The 20567-nt window shown below is 40.3% G+C and overlaps 1 protein-coding gene across 1 annotated transcript in view; it reads right to left on the minus strand.

Annotated features, from left to right (window-relative positions):
- Window positions 1-18357, minus strand: part of LOC120567463 (dedicator of cytokinesis protein 2) — a 51603-nt gene extending 33246 nt beyond the window's left edge. Inside the window, exons 1-20 of the mRNA XM_039814435.1 lie at window positions 18213-18357; window positions 15899-15982; window positions 15336-15376; window positions 14948-15003; window positions 14766-14862; window positions 14532-14680; window positions 14093-14228; window positions 13314-13471; window positions 11769-11850; window positions 11236-11371; window positions 10558-10633; window positions 10335-10411; window positions 8320-8570; window positions 7799-7897; window positions 7462-7534; window positions 7090-7193; window positions 4918-5116; window positions 1732-1829; window positions 1541-1630; window positions 1176-1276 (exon numbers count right to left, since the gene is read on the minus strand). Of these exons, the coding sequence (XP_039670369.1) occupies window positions 1176-1276; window positions 1541-1630; window positions 1732-1829; window positions 4918-5116; window positions 7090-7193; window positions 7462-7534; window positions 7799-7897; window positions 8320-8570; window positions 10335-10411; window positions 10558-10633; window positions 11236-11371; window positions 11769-11850; window positions 13314-13471; window positions 14093-14228; window positions 14532-14680; window positions 14766-14862; window positions 14948-15003; window positions 15336-15376; window positions 15899-15982; window positions 18213-18255 (2150 nt within the window). The 5' untranslated portion in view covers window positions 18256-18357. The remainder of the gene's footprint in view (window positions 1-1175; window positions 1277-1540; window positions 1631-1731; window positions 1830-4917; window positions 5117-7089; window positions 7194-7461; window positions 7535-7798; window positions 7898-8319; window positions 8571-10334; window positions 10412-10557; window positions 10634-11235; window positions 11372-11768; window positions 11851-13313; window positions 13472-14092; window positions 14229-14531; window positions 14681-14765; window positions 14863-14947; window positions 15004-15335; window positions 15377-15898; window positions 15983-18212) is intronic.
- Window positions 18358-20567: the final 2210 nt, after the last annotated feature.

A 20567-nucleotide genomic window follows, 5' to 3' on the forward strand; every position in this document is an offset into this window, starting at 1 on the left:
CGGTTCAATTTTATTTGGCTTCGGGAGATCTCAGGCAATCCGGGAGTGGTCTATATCTCCCATAGTGAAACACCGAACGAAGTTAGAAAAAGAACTTTAGGTTACTTAACGTAACCCCGGTTCTTTGATAACAGAGTGAGGTGTTTCACCAACACGTCCCTCCTTGCATAGACACGGAAAGAAACCTATCTGGAATGATTTGCAAGGAGCCGGTCGACTGTGATTATATGAGGGGGTGTGGCCCTAGCACAGTTCGACCTGTCTGTCATGGACAGACGTGGTGTCATTGGAGCTTCCTTAGTTGGTCACGCCGAGGCGATTCCCATAGTGAAACACCTCACTCTGTTATCAAAGAACCGGGGTTACGTTAAGTAACCTAAAGGTTTAACTTGTATACCTATGGCATGGAGTACGGCATATGCTTGTGATTCCGGATGGGACAACCAACATTAATGCCATGTGTGCATTTCTGGTACCGTACTTTAAGCTGCTCTGTCCAACTTTCTAGGAACCACAAAACAGTTGTTTTTATCACTCGATGACAAAGTATTATTGAGATAATCTAATCATAATTCCGAAGAGGTGGGAGAATTGCCTCATGAAAGATCATGTAGAGAACATCGCTGATACACTGCTTATGTTTTCACACAAAAGAAGTATGGTATGTTTTTTGTTTGTTGACATGAAGTCTAACACTGTCATTACACATAAACTTAGGTCCTACCTAAATTAAGTACTCAGCTGGCATTTTATGGAGCCCAAAGTAAAATGATATAAACCTTAAATAGCCATTTGAGTTCAGTGAGTGTTGCAGATTCAATAAGAAGATGTATTTGCTTACTCAAGACATTAACAGGATGGTTGCATCAGCATACTGATTTGCAACTGACATTTATCTACTTATTATATTTTGCTCTTATACACCTTATATGTTGCATTCCTACAATGTTTATATTTGTCTCGTTGCTTCTTTCATAGTCAGAATGTTTAAAATGTAAATACAAATGTGCCTTTATTTGTCTCATTCACATTAAGTTTTCTGATGAAAAAAGTTGTGTTCTGATGCAAGACATTCACTGTAATGAGAATTTTGCCTTCTGTCATTCAGGAAGTGCATACAAAACGTAAAAGAATGACATGAAAGGAAGCGGGCTGTGATCCAGGAAGTAACCTACTTGTAGGCCAGTGTAGCGCTGAAATGCTGCTTGATGTAGGCCTCCAACACTGTGTTGAAGTGCTGAAACTTTCTGTCAGCGATCAGACCTATGATGTATATCTGGCAGACAGAAGGGAGAAACAGAGAGACTGAGTGGGTTACTTGTTTACATAGCAGTAGACATTTACAAGGCAGATAAGAAGTTATGTACAATCATCTGATAGACATGTCTATTTGGAGAAAGATGGATAAGTAGACGCAAAGATGTCAGACTCGATACGCACAGAGACAGCCTGTCACGAAATCAGCTACATCTGTTGACAAGCCACATACAAAGAGTTACACACACAACACTATCCAGGTAAACACACACCACACACTCACCAAGGCGTCAAACACGAGGATGTCATAGTCGTCAGTCTGAGAGTGTTCCATCATGATGTTGAACAAGGCATCCAGAGTGTCCTGCAGAAACTACACACATACATACAGACAGAAGAGAGGTTTGGTGAGAGCGCGCGTGCGCACACACACACACACACACACACACACAGACTTGTATTCACACCAGTCACCTTGACCACCTCCTCTCCATCAATGATTTTGAGTTTCTCCAGGTTTTCTCTGAGGAGTTCGGGTCGAGTCCTCCACTTGAGCAGCCCCAGCAGGCCCACTGGAGAGGAGACACACACAGAGTCAATTTTCTGTTCAGTTGTCTTAAACGCAGCTGTCTTGCTTAAGAGTGGATGCTGATCAAGGGTATTGTAATGGAAATGTATTCTTTGTTGTATATATATATATATATATATATATATATATATATATATATATATATATATATATATATATGTTTTTAAAGTTCATCTCTGATTGATAAGCAACAAAGTAACAATTTGTCAAGTAATAATTTGTCATAGTAACAGTACCTGTACCTCTGCTTAGTGAGACTTGCAGCTGAATATTGAAAGCCACAGTTACTGTCATTAATTCTACTACAGTTTGACATGGGGCAGATTTCCAGGTCTCTGTAGGGCTGCCCGCTTGAAGCTCACTGCTTTTCCTGTCCAATAATTTCTAACTCACCAAGCCAAGTTGCACATCTGGTGGGTGGCCCTAAACAACACAGTGTGCATGCATGCCTGAGAGTCTTTGTGTGTGTGTGTGTGTGTGTGTGTGTAGTGTACAGGTGATTAATACTGCAGGATAATGTTCATTATAGTGATGGACTGGCTTCCTCAGTAACAGCTGTTACACTGCACCTGTGCCTGATGCACCTTACTGTCTAGAATGTACGTGTGCATTTGTGTGTTGTAAATGCGTGTGTGTGTGTGTGTGTGTGTGTGTGTGTGTGTGGATGTTTGGGTGTGTAGGTGTGTGTGTCTGCCTGCCAGAGTGTGTAGGACAAAATGACGACACTCCTCACTACTGAAACCCATGTATACACACAGTTCGCCCTATACTGTGCTTACTATCCCATGACCATAACACGTCACGCATACCCTCTAGTAGTTCTGGCACCATTAACCTAATTCATGTTATGGAAAAACTCTGGAGCATCACAACTCCTATTCACATAGGTGAAAAATGTTCGGGAGACTTTAATGACTTACACAGAAGCATTTCATGGAATCTCGGCCTAGGAGAATTTAGCATTAAACAGCACAGTATAGTGCCATCCCAATTTCTGAAGTTCCTGTCTTCCTGTAGGTGTATTTATTAAACTCATTCTGGTTAGCTGGACCTTCAATGTAAACAAAGATATTGTGGGCGCTGTAAACACATATGCTTACCTAATTCATTTACCAAACACCTCAGCACAGACCGAAAACAATGTCAGTCTGACAATACTGCAGTAGAGTCTAGAACCATGTGTTAACTACCTCCCCTGACCTTAGCAGGATGGGGGAGCTTGAGGCAGCACTGTCTTATCAGTGGTTATGTCTCCCATCATCTATGGAGACATAGGGCCCTATCTTGCACTCAGCGCAATTGCCTTTGTACACCGACGCATGTATCATTCCTATTTTGCACCCCACGCACAGCGGACTTTTCCCTCCACAGACGCACGTTGGTAAATTAGGGAATGTATTTGCGCTCCAGGGGGCGGTTCAGCGAAAAGAGGAAGCGTGTTCAGGCGCAAACGTTACGTGGTGCTATTTTGCAGTTTCAGAAAACAATTCCGACACTGACCAGGAAAAACCTGGTCTAAAGTCAGTGGCGCTAGTCTAAAGTCAGTAGCGCGTTATTCAGATGCTATTTTAGAGACGAATGCTTGGCCATAATGTAGCGTGTGCACAACGCGCATACACTTCTCTCATCTACAGCAGTTCACATTTTTGAAAACCATACATAATTACAAAGAAAAATATTACTGAAAATGCGCTTCATGTGTTTGTATAGGTCAGGAGGCATTTTCATCAGTACAATCCTTAAAAAGTCGCAGCATTCTTTGTGGCTTGTTGTGTTTTACACAACATTTCCATGAATCATGGATGTGTTGATGACATAAAAGAAGAAATATTAGAGGACTTAAGGAGATGTGATGTTGAACTACTTTGGGATTGGACACTACGGCGGAATCTGTTCTTGGAGTGGCAATGCGCGATGCGCTCCTGATGGAGCGGGTGGACGGAGATAGAGTGGGGGGAGGAGGAAGGGGCACAACAGGAGCAGGTGGTGCGTTTGGAGGCCCACGCTGCATGGCTGCAGCAATCCTCTCCAGACTTGAGGAGACGCGCCCGAGAGGCCACAGCAACATCGCCACCCGGACAGGCAAATCCGCCGTCATAATAGCAATCCGCCACGGAACAAGCGCGCCTGCTCTTAAAGGGAATGTGAGATGACGCTCTGATTGGTTATTTTCACGTTACGCCCAAACCACACCTAGCTACTTCAGACCAACCCATTTAAGATTTGCGTCGGGCGCAAGACTCATTTATCCCGCCGGTATAATAGCAACAGCGCCCGAGATCCGCCCACAAAGCTACTTGCGTTTTGCGTTACACAATTGCGTTTCAGATCGTTAAAATAGGGCCCATAGAGCTGAACTACTCCTCTGCCTGAGACTGGTTATAACCTACTGCTGTTATGTTGGACACTGACCTGAATGAATGAGACCTGGGGTACCACTGTCTCAACTTACATAGCATGAGTTCGTAAGCTGGATGTTCCACCACAATTAACATACGTTTGACTCACCGTTAACTGGCTGGACGTCTCCTTTAACCTAACCTTGTCTCAACCTTTAGTCATCATGACTCAACTTTTAGTACTAAACCTAAAAATAACACTCGGCCTAATGAGGTCAGACAGGGTTGCAGGTTACCTGCATTACACTACCAAGTCTATGGGTTTTCTAAGGAGAAATGCAAATTGCCCAACCATTTGGCCCAAGAGAAGACGGTATGCATTATGAACCAGTAGTGATTTCAGATTTCAGATATGTCCTCTACCAATTTCACAGCCAACAGATGATTCATTGTCTTGGCCTGGCCTTATAACTCTGTTGAAAGAAGATGTTAATTCATGTTTTCTGATGTGTCAGGTTTAATTTTCAAACACTCTGCTCCTCATAATTTCTGCCCTAACCTTTCTTCAACCTTTGTGTGTAGAAGGGCGCGTGTGTTTCTGAATGAAAATGTTTTAGCCTGCCAAGTCTCTAGAGTAGCTTAATGACAACCCGATGTTACAAAGGGGCTATTTGAACACTATTAGACCTGTCCCACACACACACATACAAACAACAACACACATACGCCTACCATTCTGGGTGAGTTTGGTGGAGCAGACCAGGGTGGAGATGCTGAAGCTGTCTCTAGAGCTGACTGAGAGGCCTCCACTCCCTGACACGCTGCTGGAGCTGCGGCTCAGCGGTGCCACCTTGTGGGGGTCGCCATGGTGGTGGCGGGTCGAGGGCAACGACAAGTAGCAGTTCACATCTTCCATGCGCTTGCTGTCACCCTGAGAGGACAATGTGAGCGAGTCATTTTCAACCTAATAATGTTGACACACCAGTAATCGCTACAACTTGCTAATGACGGCATGGTGGCTTTCGCAGCAGCATTGGGACGAGAATTTTATTTTCTGTGTTTAGTAAAGGAAGGAAGAAGTGACAAACAATAACTGAAGTTGCCTCTGTGATCACTATGCCTTATCTACCTCTACCTAACTCAACTTTGGTTTGTAAACTCATAACTTTGGAAACACTGGGGCCAGGACAGGTTAGAAAATTTGGAGCACAAACATAATCAAAACCAACTATTGGTACAGTAATTTCCTTGCTAAAGGTGCTGAAAAGCTAAGCTAAAAAGCTAGAGTGAACACAAAGAAGGGAAAAAGATATGAGGAAAAGAGACAGGATATCTTGGCATATTGATTTTCTGTTTTCTTTATCCGTTTTGTTTACGTGATCATACTTTACCTACATTACAATAAATTTACCATCTTCAAGTCATAGATTCATTTGGGCCTCAAACCTCAACTCTGCCCTCTTTAATGCCAAAGCAGTAAGTAATAATGAGTGAGTGGATGGGAAAAAGCAGGGAATAAGAGATTTAAGCCATGAGTGGCACAGAGATGGAGAGGAATGCAGGGATAACGAGATATAATCGAGAAAGAGGGCACATGCGGACCATCCATTTGGTCTTTGAGTGAATCACGAGTAATTAATCTTCATTGTGTTTGGCATTTAATCAATAGGGGGATTCAATCTTAGCTTAGGCTCATTTGGCAGGAAATCTATTTGGCTTCACTCAACCTGCGTGGCCATAATCTACCATCCAGACTCACTATGTCTGGGTCTGCTTTGATAATGGTTATAACAACTGTTACAGTATATACCAGAGATCTTCAAAAGGGCGTCCGGGACCACTAGGGGGTCCTCACAGTTCGTTTTTCTTTCTTCCAAAAGTTAAAATATGTCTGAAAATATACATAAACATGAACCCAACATCTTATTAGCAAAGATATATCTGCCTTTTTTGTGATTTGTTTTTATTATTATTATTATTATTATTATTATTATTATTAACACAACATTGATAATAGGCTTACTGGCCTGTAAGGTAGCCACTTAGGAAGCCATCCACAAATACAGTTAAGCTTAAGGATTCACTGTGCCACATGTATGTTTAACATTAAAACATGATGTATACATATATACATATGTCAATAATTATTCTTTTAATATCTTAGTACTGTATGTACCATAAAAGGTATGTGTAGGTTTTGGCCGCCCTACACGTCATTGTAGGACCAGTTTAGTATGCAGCTCAATTTTATACAACATGTAGCAGGGGGTCCCTGCTCCGTCTGTCTTTCAGCTATGGGTCCTTGGCCTAAAAAGATTGAAGAGCCCTGGTATATACAGTATATTTCAGACAAACCGTGTATCTGCCTTTTTCTACCATGTTTCAGGCAAATAGTTCAGTATGCTTTAGGGACTTGTAAAATCTATCATTCATTTTTTATTCACGATTATATAACCTCCAGAATTAGGTGGTGAATGGCATTGAGCTGTGGTACAGTTAGAATAATCTTTCCTTTTGATTCATGTCTGACCATGAATGATGTATACAAAAAAAATTATTAACCACCAGTTGGTGAGTCACCATTGTCATCTGACATACTTCTTAAAAATTATTCCAGGTATATTGTAGTTGGGCTGGTTCAAATCCAAAACAGGTTGGTCCAACAAAAGTAATGAGTTGTGACCCCTTCTCATAATAAAAGGCTCACCGTGTCATTTATTACTCTCAGAGGAGCTTTAGCATCTGTATAAGTCTGGAGGGTCAACAGGGGTGGAATTTGGGTGACAATAAATAAGTTGCACATCCACTTTTAAATGAATCAGGTTTTCAATGAGCGGTCATTTGTCTCATTTACTCTTTATTTGTCAGTTTCCTTTCTGCAATAGTTCAATTTCTGTTTTTTACCTTGAAGACTACAAGGTCATGCAGTCCATCTTGTAGAACTGTCCCATCGTCCTTCATCAGACGCACAAAGGCCATGGCAAAGTTCTTCTCGCTCTTGTCCTTGGCTGGAGACGAAGGAGACGGATTTGTAGACAGAAAGAGGGAGGGTCAGGGGAGAAACACCTCAGGGAAATAGAAAGAGAGGAGGGAGGGGGAGAATCCAGGCATGGGAGGAAGAAGGACTACTGATTTGTATAATCAAGTGTGCATAAAGATGCTTAGGGTCATTTCCCAAATTGCTTTCAATCATTCGGTCCTTTCATTGTCCCATAATGCTCAGAGTGGAGGAGACTGTGTGAGATGACATGCATTGGAAGAGAGGCTGATACTCACACTCCTGGGAAGAGCGGTGTCTGAACATGAAGCGTAAATGTATTCTGTGCATTTCTTCCAGAGGGACTGCCACCTGGAGGACATATCATTGTAAAATATATATATAAAAAAATAGCAGGTATCTTCAAATGTTACAAGTATACCATGAAATTGTGGGATTTATTTTTTTGAAAGTTATGGCTGAAATGAGGAATGCAAATGCTATATAAACACCAGACACCTTCATGGAAACTGAAAAAAAGTGTATTTTACAGACAGAGGTAATATTCTACCACCAACTACTTTTGAATTGTTAGCTCTGCAACTCCCTCTACAACACACACACATACACACACACCTTAATTGTCTCCATCCAGCGGGGCTGTTTGACTTGGTAGTAGATGACGGATCTGTACTCACTGACCGCCTTATCCCCTGCTCCCAGACAGATGGAGTTCTAGGAAAGAGGGAGAGAGAAAAAGTACATGTCATATTGAGCTGAAGGATTTTATGTTTGTGTTTGTGTGTGTGTGTGTGTGTGTGTGTGTGTGTGTGTGTGTGTGTGTGTGTGTGTGTGTGTGTGTGTGTGTGTGTGTGTGTGTGTGTCAAAAATGGATTTTCATTCTGGGATAAAGCCACCTCAATGTGCCCCTGACTATGAGAGGGTGAATAAGCGCTTGATCAGTGCCGTGTTTGCTCACTGGCCCATACCACCTTAATCTCTTAAACACTGCACATGCGGTACACACACAATTCTGCACGTGCACACCCTCCCTCAAACTTTACAGGAATACACAATTCCATCCCTGTTTACACAAATCCCTTTCATACTCTGACGTGCTCTGTGCGTCCTCGACCTCATCTCTTCATGCTGCTCACCTGTATGACCTTGCCCTCCTCATCACAGACCCACATGATGACCTCCACGTTTTTCTGTGTCGTCTTGTTGTATTTGTCGAAGTCGCCGCCTTGTAAGGTGAGGTAGATGTCATTGCGAACATCTCCCGGCATAATGATCTCTGGGAAGCCCAGCTTGCGGGCCACCACGGTGCTGCGGTCCACCAGGTGAGGGTATTCCTTCCGAATCTGAACTATGTCCCCCACCAGAGCCTTCATAGTCACCCACAGACCTGGAGGGAGTTGGGGGTAGAGAAAGAGGGTAGGCTATGAATTCTTGTTTTACCAGTATACCTTTTTCAGGGACTTATTAACAACAGGATGTTTGCAATGAGTTCTCTTAAAAATACATATTCTTAGCCCCCTGACAAAGCATTTACACAATCACGAGACTCAGAATTGACTCAAGACTTGTGACTTTTTATACAAATGGCCGACTGATGCATGGTACATATTGTCTAGGGTATGCAGCTACGTTTAAATGGGTTGTTAATCTGAAGAGTAATAACAAGTTAAGTTAAGAAGTTGACTAGAAACTCCATTTCATTGTGGGATTTGATATAAGGATGTCCATAACATAACTGTACAGTGTCACAGACCTGGAAGTGAGAAATATCCTCCGGTTGTATTTTAATAGTGACCAAAGCTGATCACCCAAAACAGCTTCAGAAAGGGTATGTGTAGCGATCAGAGAGATGAATTTAATATCTCACAGAACTTTGTGGGACCAAATATCAATACATTTAAGAACATTTACTTGGAAAAAATAGCAGCCACTCCAGGCTATTTTAAATGATGGATCCAGAGAGGAGTTTTTATTTCTCTCTGCAGTTAAGTAAATTCATATTAAAGCAAAATAAATGAATAAGAAATGTCAAGGCCCAGTACTGTTAAAACTGAATTGAAAACATTTAAAGACGTTTTCAGGACCTACAGAAACCCTGAAACATTCAGCGTGAGAGCTGAACTTAAAGTGAGATCCACTTTGTGTAAAATGCTAGTGCTTATCTATGGGGAGCATAATGTTAAAGTGTTCCAAGGTGAAGCAGGGATGTGAACATGTCTGCTGTTGTTACAGACTAGACTGTAATCAATAATACTATAAAATGTCTGTTTCCTGTTTGCGAAAGGGATGTAAAACTGTTAAAAATAGGCTGGAATTTAGTCCTAAACAATGTGGGCTCTCAAAGCTTTCAAAGAAATTATGTGAGAAAGTATAGACAAAGAACATGGAAAAAGGGGTGAGCTATTTTAGGGAAATTCATAGTTGGTGAGATCTAGACTATGTCACAAACCCACATTTTCAAGGCTAACCACATACCTACAGGGAATACTGTGTGTGTGTGTGTGTGTGTGTGTGTGTGTGTGTGTGTGTGTGTGTGTGTGTGTGTGTGTGTGTGTGTGTGTGTGTGTGTGTGTGTGTGTGTGTGTGTGTGTGTGTATGTGTGTGTTAGAAGTATCTCAAAGTAAGAGGAAGGAGAGTTTAGGGGCGAGTAATGTTAAGAACAGACATCTGGCAGCCTCACGTGCTCCTTCCATATCTGCTCGTATGGGTGCCCCTTTCATATCTAGGTTGTGCCCAGGGCTTTCAGGAGCGAGAGGAAAGATAAAAGCTGAGCAATATGACAGTGCCGTCCAACATGTGGGGTTACTCTATGTGGAACAAGACCGTGCCACCCATAGGGGCTGTCAAAGTCAGCCATAAACATGAGGTAGCAGGCAGCAGACTGTCACTGGACGCCGATTGAGGGAGAAATAAAGTATTATGAAAACATCGGCTCGAGGGTGCATGCTATCCATCAGGATAATGTCCTCCTTTTTTCTCACCCACAGAGCAGAGCAGAGAGAGGTGATGAGAAATGGCTATTTTGTCTGACCACAAACGACTGCAGCATACACAGTCGAGTGGGAACCTTTCATGCGCACAGGACCACTAACCTTGGCAGAATAGTCACAATAGGAAACAGAGAGAGAAGCCTGTAAGTTCAGAACAGTACCTTGTCCACCACTGTCTCCTCGTGATGCTGTCACTTTGTTCAGCAACGTGTGGAGGAAGTCATTCTCAGCAACTACACTGGAGCCAAACAAACACACACACACAAAAATGCACTTGAAAAACACAAAATTGTGCAGATGAAGAAACCTTCACACACAAAATTGCAATATTGCTATTTAATTACAGAGGATTCGTGAGTCATGGAAGGGGAAAACAGGACATACGGGAAAAACGGGATGAAAAACTGCTTCTCCTCATCGCATTCGATCTTCCCTTTGATGAGATCAGTAATGTCCATAACTGCCAAGAAAAGGAAAACAAATGTGTCTGTGATGAGGAAAAATAAATAAAATGCTATAGTCATGTCTGATGTGGATTCACATCAGTTAACACAAAAGCACAGCCTCTGTGAACATTTTGTACATAAATCTCTATCACACACTAGTCTAGCAAAACAGGCCAGACTATTGTACAAACACTGATAGCTGTTTTCTGAGGTAATTGAGGATATAGACAACTTTGTTGAGCCTGTGGGAGCAATTATAGCCTAAGGGTAGGGGAAAAGTAGTGGACAATCACCATCAATGTTTTAGTTTAAATATGGCTGATAATACCTGCAAAAGCAGCAGCGGCGGACAAAACAGAGAAAATTACTCTGGCCTTGAGGGAACAAAAACAAAAATGACTGAAGCAACTAAAGGCCAATATTGTTGGCTAAACGGGTGACTAAACGGGTGACATTTGGCAGTGAAATGACACATATGCACATATACTGCAGCTTTAAGAGAGAGGCTACTAAAAGCAACTAATAATAATACTTTGCACATTTCTTGAACACTTGGATTGGTAATTTAGCAGCCCCATTAACCAAAACAATGTTTTATTGGCTGATCTTCAAGTACCTGCCACCCCGAATGGCCGCCTCAGGCCTTGAGTGCACTTCTTGTTGTTTGTCTCTTTCAGGTCCATCCTGCCCACTCTCACTATCTGGCAGATCAGATAAATCTTGTCTCTGCACAGGTCCTTGTTTCCCAGGTCCTGGCAGAGAAAAACAGAGAAAGGAGAACAGAGAAGAAAGAAAGCAAAAGAAGAAGTATAGCAATGAAGTGAGAATAAGAGATACAAGGATGGAAAGAAGGAGGAAATAGAAGTTGGGAGACATAAGGTTAAGTAGAAAAGAGAAAATGAAAAAACAATGCCATCTTCTAAATCCATCCATTCATCCATTCATGCTCGATGGTGTTTTAAGCCCCCACCGTCAACTTCAAGGCAACCCTAACCCTAATCCTTGCCTAAGCCTAGTGCCTTCCATGTGGCGCTGCCTGGAAGATGACATTGGGGGCTTAAAACACCAAACACCTCCATTCATTCCTAAACAGTGGAGTGTCTGTAGTGCTAAGAGACGGTGAGATAGTGCCCTCCTGTGGTCACTTACTGTAAAGACAACCTTCAGGTTGTTGAGCATGTCAATCTCCTTGGGGAATCCTTTGCTGCCCCAGCGTACCAAGTAGTTCTCACTGCACAAAGCATGGAAAAGAGTTGTTATTACTGTCCTGTAACGCTATAATACACAATATTTAAATATACAGACACACATAGTAATAGAGATTGCAGTTGAAATAAAGATAATCTCATTCCCCATGACTGAAACTTTTCCACCTGCAGGAAGGGATAAAATAAAAAGATAGAAATTCTATCTCTGTCCAAGTCAGGACTGAGCGAGTGCTTGGTCCAGATAAAGCTGGACTGTTTGCCTCCCTCATATTAAGGTACTCTGTCCGGTGTACATGGGAGTGCTATGTGCAGTTTACGGACGTGACATTACATGATTTCTAGAAAAAATTAAGCTCAAATGTTTCAGTCATAAGCTGATAGGTACGTGGATCCACTGTTAACCAGTGCAGCTGCATACAAATTTAGACTGAATCGCTAAAAATACAAGCCCTCTATTCCCCATAGCATGTTCCTTCATGTGCCAAATGCTGATAGAGGGATGAATAGGAAGATAGACAGCAAGACAGACAGACAGAAAGTGTATATAGGCACAGCAGGGTAAATCAAAGCTGAGAAAAAAGTTCCTAAAACATTCCTGTCATAAAACCCACAATCTACCAGTTCTTTCAGAGAGAGACAGCCAGGTAGACAATGTGAGGAAATGGGTAGTACAAAAGGAAAAAGCTAAGCATTTAACCAATCAAACCAACATAATAACATTAAATGAGCCAGGACAAATGCCATGAAAGTAAGAGACGATCGAACGATGGTAGGGTTGAGAAAAACATGATTGATCTTGGTCTATCTATCTTAATACTCCCAGCAGCAGTGGCTGAGACTGAGATATACCCCAGCATGACAGTGAGTGACAGGGCTTAGCATCAGCACTGTCAGGCACCACATAGCGCTGCCAGTCAGTATCTGCTGCCCTATAATTTGTGTTTTCTGTATTCTTATATTTGTCATCCCATTGTTCTAATTTAGTGGGGTTCAACAATGAATGAGAGATGACAAATGAGGGAGCAAGTGAAGAGAAGGAGAGGCATATAGACAGCTGAGCTGAGGGATGGAGGTGAGGTAAAGAAAATCTTAACTTCAACAGTATTTTCATTAATTTCAGTAAATCGGTACTAATAGTGGAGGCTAATGTAAACCCACTCCATCTTAATTTCCCCATATTTTTATTTTATTTCATGGATGAAAAGGACTTATTTTATGATCTTAATCGTTGACATATGAAATTCAGAACAAACAACAATAGCTGTTTATAGTCACGCACTTTGTTTTCTATCTCAATGTAACTCAATGCTACACCCCAAAATTGATTAAATGCATGGAGGGGGAGTTACATTAAATATGCCAGACTTCAAAATCAGTTTATTATTTACATTTAAACTAGCATATGAATCTGGGGCTTTAAATCCTCAAATCAACCTGAAAAGAACACACCCGTATGAGGTTAGGGACTGAAGCTAAGAGAGGACACCTGATGATGGTCTGCTTGATGGGGTCATAGAGGGACATGAAGAGCTCAGAGTCCTCTCCGATGCGACAGACAAAGTTCCTGACGAAGACGTAGAGGCTATGGGTGGGGGAAGATTGGATCCGTGCTGAGATCCCGCTGTGGTCAGTCTGGACGTTGGACTGCAGGAAAGAATAGTTGTAGGAGGTTAACTTGGGACAAGGGTTTAACAGGATAAATTGCCAGCCAAAAGCCTTAATTTCAAGTTCTTCATAAATCTGGTTGGCTGGTATAACAATTAATAATAGTTGGTTACTTCATTCTTGGATGTACCCACTGCAGCATCCAGATTTTGAGTTTGTAAGGGAGAAGAAAATCATGGAAAAAGAAATTCATAATAGAGTACTGTATGTCCTCATCTTACTAATGAGTACATGTGAGGTCAAGCCAATTTGTAAGGAAGGGAATTCTTAATTAGACTTGGCTGGCAGAAATGATTGGCAAGTAAAATGTATTATACATGGCATTTTCATGCAGATAAAGTTTCATTTGACTACTTTCTTATGATAAAAGATTAAATAAAATGACATTTTGATTTCATCCCATGGTGTACATGTCTCTGGGAAGTCTAGTGCAGTCAAACCAGAGCAACATCAAATATGTTGCCAAAGAAATGAAATTGTAATAGCAACATCTGCCGTCACATCCACCCATGAGATTCTCTCTCTTTCTGTGTGCCCCTTTCCCTCATAGTTCTGTTTTTTCTGCTCCCCACTGCACTGCCTTCTCATCTCTTTTCTGACCTGCTCTTCTTTGATGCGCTCATTGATCTTGGCTGTGGCCTCCTCGTGGGCCCGAAACAGACTGATGACACTAGCCCTTTCTGGGTCCAAGATGTTTCCATTCTCGTCCCGAACCACCTGGTCCAGCTCCAGGATCCTGTGGTAGGAAGTAAGAGATACCGCTCAGGTGAGGATTGGGGAGATTGATGGAAGGTGTACAAAGGACAAATGACAAAAAAGGCAACAAGTGGAGGTGGAAATGAGGAAAGGAAGAAGACAAGAGGGGTGATGGGGCAGGAGGGATAAGAGAAGGAAGAAAGATAAGGGAGAGAAGAGTTTGAAAATGTTGAAAATATGTAAACAGGTAGGTGAGATGGGAGATATCTAGTTTGCTTAGAAAGATCAGCTTCGAACAGTGACCATATTGTGAACAAGTGATTTTGCTTTTGAGCAGACATACTTGTTGCCATAGTCAATCTTGGAGGTGACTTTTTGCTTAAGCTCCTTGAATTCGTCATTGGGCAGAGTGCCAGACAGGAGCTGGGAACGCCACTCCATTAGCTCCCACATCAGCCTCTGGACCTGCTTTACACGCATCCGTTTATTGACCTGCACAGGTAGATGTATGGTGTTACAATCAGACATACACACATTCACATGCACAAAGTGTATTTGCTTGTATGTTTGTTTTTACCACAAAGAGCTGCTTCCATATGCTTCCCCACTCCCTCAATGTGGTGGTCACCTCCTTCACCAAGGGCATCTCTGAAGACATCACTACCTCATCACCTCTGTAGTCGCACACACATACATGAAAACATCAATTCATCAACATAACCTTTTGTGTTAGATGAAGATTTTTTTAAGTCCACTCACTCTCGGTTTTCAACGATGACCTCCTTAAGATGGACATAACTGGCAGGGAACACTCCCTGAAGAGAAAATGTGTGGGGGAGATGAATAAGAACAAAAAAAAAATCAGCGGTAGCTCTCATATTTCCTATGCACAAAAATAAACTAGAAAAGATCTCCCAGTTGAATAATAATAATAATAATAATAATAATAATAATAATAATACATTTAATTTATATAGCGCTTTTCACAGACTCAAAGTCGCTTATAAAGCTGGTTGAATGTCATGCATTGTGTTATTGTCACCTTTCTGGAAAAATCTATGTGATACACAGTGTGTGTGTGTGTGTGTGTGTGTGTGTGTGTGTGTGTGTGTGTGTGTGTGTGTGTGTGTGTGTGTGTGTTTCTTACCCGTTGGGACCTGTTCCTAACCAAGTAGCCTCTATACCATCCTGAAAGACAAATTGACTGTCACCTCGCCATATGACATCATAGTGTCTAGACTATATGTTGGAGGACTAAAACCTAGAGCCAAAACTAGGATGCATACAATCTTTAACTGGTATAATAATAACCTATAATAATAATAATAATAATAATAATAATAATAATAATAATAATAATATATAACCTATAACCATGATAGTTATTTATCATGTAAGTTATTTAAATTCTCTTATCCTGTGAAATGTATAAAATACTGACATACCGATAACATATTTTACTTTAACTCTGTAAGTACAATCTGTAAGTAGTATTATCTTTTTCACAATAGTTCCCATTTTGTTCAAGGCAGCTGGTTTATATTTAGGACAAGCCACATGTATTATAATATTAACATTTCTTAAATGTTTCACTGATAAACAAGTACAAAAAACAAAAAAAAAACATAAAAAGGTTTATAGAAGCACCATACATGCAATATACGTATGTGACAATAATAGTATATTTTTTATGTTTTGAGGTATTCTCACCATCACAGACCTCCTGGACCTGGACCGCATCTCCTATCTCGAGGGAAAGCTGCTTCTCTCCTTTGCCAACAAAATTCCACTTAACTGAAAAAGAAATGGTTACAATCTGATGATTGATAGACCGTTGTTTAAAAAAAAAAAAAGAAAACGGAAGTTTATTCCACCAACATTTCCTTCTTTTCTCTTCCTTTTTCCAGACTCCTTTACTGCACCAACAATGTATTTACATCATGAATGTATAATAAGAACATTTACATGAGCGGCACATGACATTTAAAATGATTAACATAGAGCCAAAATGAATAGATTAACAGCTTATCGATTAAACTACTCAATTAAAAGAAAATCACTTGGATGTTATTTTTGATAGCCTTACTCATTAACAATTGTTTGAGTACCAGCCTCCAGCTCTTCAAATGTAGGGCTATTACATATCTTTGAGTTTGGGACTGTTGGTGGCCTACGGAAGAGAATTAGAGCCACATGTGAAACATTTCAGTTCTGAGAATAAAGTCAAAATTCTGACTTTAAACTCTGAACTCAAAATATATATATATATATATATATATATATATATATATATATATATATATATATATATATATATATATATATATTTTTACATGTGGCTCTAATCCTATTTCATAGTGGTCAGATAAAACGAGCAATCTGAACATGTCAACTCGGCCTCTGGGTAAATGTGATGATTAGGGGAAGGCGAGGCAGCTTCATTTACATAGCACATTTCAAACACAGAGGTAATTCAAAGTGCTTCCCACAGGCAAAGAAAACCATTAACATTTAAAACAATAAGCAATAAAATTTAAATTAAGATTTTAAAAATGAGATGAAATATAGAATACAAAAAATGTAATTAAATACAAAGGAAATAGACTAGAAATGATGGAAACTGTTCACTATTTTCTGAAAATTCATAGACTAAATGATTCATCTAAAAATGAATCTGCAGACGACTCAATAATGAGTATAATTGTCAGTTACAGCCTTGGATTTACTGTACAAGCAGTGGTAGTCACAGGTGTTTGCAGTAGGAATAAGCAAGGCAGCAGCAGAAAAATGGCAAAGGACAAGGCAGCAGCTACAAAACACTGCCTCACTGCAAGGAATGCATTGGATATCAGTTTGTTGCAGATAGTAAACGTAGCAGTGAAACTGGCATTGTCTGTATGCACTAACTCACAGGCTTGCTTTGCTCAATCCTATACTTCGTGGTTTTGGTACTGAACAAACAGTTACACTGCTACAAAATGACTGCTAAATAACATCATTCTTGTGTCTGTATAAAAGGTGGCACACAGACTAATACTTCATTTGAGATATATCATTCTTCCAAAATGAAATCGTACGTGCGCACATTGAATGCCATTATGTGGTTTCTACAGTATTTAGATGTTAAAAAAAAAAAAAACGTCCTTCCTTCTTCCACTTCCTGTGTTGTAGTCTTACACAGAACAGAAAGATATTCAGTCTATATATATGTATAGTATACATACAGTAGATACAACACTTCAATGAGTAATCTTATCAGTAATTGATTCAAAATGGCTTATATAATTCATTGCCATTTTCACCATCAATCTTAAGATATAAAGCGGTAGAACAGCTTAAAAATTGTCTTTACTCACCATTTAAAAAGCAAACTATATGCCTGACTTTTGCAAGTAACTAATAAATCAATGCATTATCAGCAACAGGCCAGTGAACCTCTGCTATTAAAATCTATATTAGAAGTCAGAAATCTGTATTCCGTTTGTGTCTGTCTCGCATATCTAACGGCAACACATGCAGATCAGCTCGGCCATATTCAACCCACATACCAGATAAACTACAGGATTTGTTCCTGGTGCCAAAATCAATCTTTCCAAACCTTAAATTGTAATTTTCGAGAATAATTTATTTTCTTGCTTATGCGCAACAAAATGTGTAATGCATAAAGATTGCCTACTAACTGCCACTCATTTTTTAGGATGGTATTTTGTTTTTGATTTTATCCCACACACAATCCACTGTAGCTCTTATAAGTTCTGTTGCACTGAAGTTTAATGGTGAATATGATTTTAGGATTCAAGTTCTTTTGGGGGAATTACAGCTGATGTGTATATCCTAAAGTTCTGTGAGACCGTTAGCACCTGTTCACATCCTGTTAAGCAGGAAGTGATGGGCATCGATTTTTCTTGTACTTATTCACAGCACGGAGTTTACCATCACGACTAAACAGAGAGACACAAAATGTATGTGCGCACACACGCGTGCACACGTACACACACAGTCAAGTGAGCACATACTGACTTACCTACACCATACCGCTCCGTAGTGGTACTCTTCCAAGGAGCCATAATTGCATGTAGCCCTACTTTCTATCTGAGTCTTGTCTTTCTGATTCACCTCATATTTCTCTCTCTCTCTCTCTCTCTTTTTTTGAGGGTGTCTGCTAAACTTCTCACTTCTGTATTATTTTACTTTAAATGAAAGCAACAAGCCCATCCCCCTTTGTCTCTCTTCCTCTTCTGCCTCTTTTCTCTTCCTGCCTTTAGGCCGTTAAGGGGAAGTGGGTGAGTACAACAAGGTGGAGTCCTACAAAGCCCACAGGCCTGCGCAGTATGTGAAGTCTCTCCATTTTGCTTATTTGGACTAAGTGGATTACTTTATCTATAATTGAATGTAAAACATCAATAAATAAATTAATAAGGTGACAATGTGTACAGTATGCAACATTACTGGGGGAAAAAACTGCACTTCTCATTAGAGCAAAAGAGGGACTGAACATGTAGTTTTTTAAGATGCAGATGTTAAGAAATGTGACAGAAAGCAAGTCAACATCTGTGATCCATTCTTAAATCTGAACAAAATAACTAGTGGATACCACGCGATGTACAAAGCCATTGAAGCGTGGATGACATCAATCGACTGCCAGCTCACACTGTGTGCCCTAACCTCTTCTCTTTGTGCGTCATCCTTCAAGCTTGTGAAATCCTAAGTGTTTGAAGCTAAAAGACGCAGAACGTCACGTCACAAAAGGCTACTATCGGTCTTGCTGTTATTGCAAGAGTTGTCATGCAACAGGTGTGCAGTATTTATATATTGTATATTTTGTTTTACATTTAATAAGAATATTATTTTCTAGGTAGTTGAAAAACAACATAAAAGGACTGCAGCTGTGATCATGCATGCAGCAAACGGTCATCAGTTTTAGAGTACCTAATATATATCTCTTCAGTAAACAGAAACAGAAACCAGCAGCTCAAACAGCATCTGGACTCCAGCTGTTCATCAAATACATGGTATATAAAGAAAATGTGTAAAATAATGTAGGTCCTAACTTGTTTCTGAATTTTTCTGAATTTGCTTGTTTCAGGAATTAATAAGATTTCAAATAAATACAGATTTCCCCTGTACCCCCTTCAGATGAAGTTGCCAGGGTAATTTATTCATGCTGAGAACATCCTTAATACAATAACTGGCAACAACCATCCATAATAGAAAGCCCCTTTTTGAATATCATTGACCATTCTCTACACTTTAGTTATAGACTACACTTTTAAAACATTCAAGTTAAAAAACAGGAACATAGTTTTCTTTAAGATAGTAACATGTAGCATTCAATTGCTCCATTTCTAAACTAATAATCATCCTTGAAGCCTTGAAACCCGATTTAATGGTTCCTTTTGGAGTTTTGACCTATAGCCCTATGGAGCTGCTTTTCTATGAGTGGGTCCCTGTTTTGCTTATCTCGTGCCTGTGCATGCGGCAGGTTAGCAAGTAAACATGGATGTAAACAATGCAGGATTCAAATTAATTTGTTTCTGTAGAGACACAAATTGAGAGTTTCTTTAGCTTGTTACTTCTCAATTCAATTTGCCAGTTTTTATTTAAGAAGCATTTGGATTTAGACAGCTTTTATTCTCTTGATCATCATCATCATACGCAACATCAATAAGTGTTTTTTTTGGCTGAATTTGTCTTGCCTAACAAATGGCTGATTTGCTTAGAAATTTGTTACAATTAGCAGAAGATAGTGGACCCAAACGCAGGGATAGGCAGGCAGGCAGGAGATGGTTTGAGATTGAGAATTTATTATAATAAAAAACGGTAGCACAGAGACTGGAAAAAGCACACGGAAAAACTCAAAGGGAAAACTTACAAAATCACGCAGGAAGAAATAAAAAACAATGGCAACAGGCTAAAACATGCTGACAGGACCAGGACCACAAACTGACGGGCAAAACGGACAAAGGGAACACAGAGGCTAAATACAAGAGGTGATGAGCAAACAAGGAACAGGTGATACAAAAGGTGAAACACATTAGGGCGGGGCAGGACAATCAGGCAAGGCGGGAAAATGCAGGAAGTAAAACTAGACACGACAAGACAGAAAACGGACTATCACAATAAAACAGGAAACAGAAATACACAATCCACAGAACCCACAGTCAAAACAGGATAAACAGAAACACACAATGAACAGGGAAACAGAAATATACACAACAGGGGGACTTCCGCTTCCGCCCGCATGGAGTGAGTAGCAGAAAAAGGGAGCTCCTCGAATAAATACATGATTATTGCTCAATAGACTATAGTCAATCGTGTGAAAAAGTTACCATTTTTTTGGCAAAGAGTTGTTGTTACAAACCTTTCGACATGAAACCGA

The sequence above is a fragment of the Perca fluviatilis genome, chromosome 10, assembly GCF_010015445.1.
Source record: "Perca fluviatilis chromosome 10, GENO_Pfluv_1.0, whole genome shotgun sequence".
Lineage (NCBI taxonomy): Eukaryota > Metazoa > Chordata > Actinopteri > Perciformes > Percidae > Perca > Perca fluviatilis.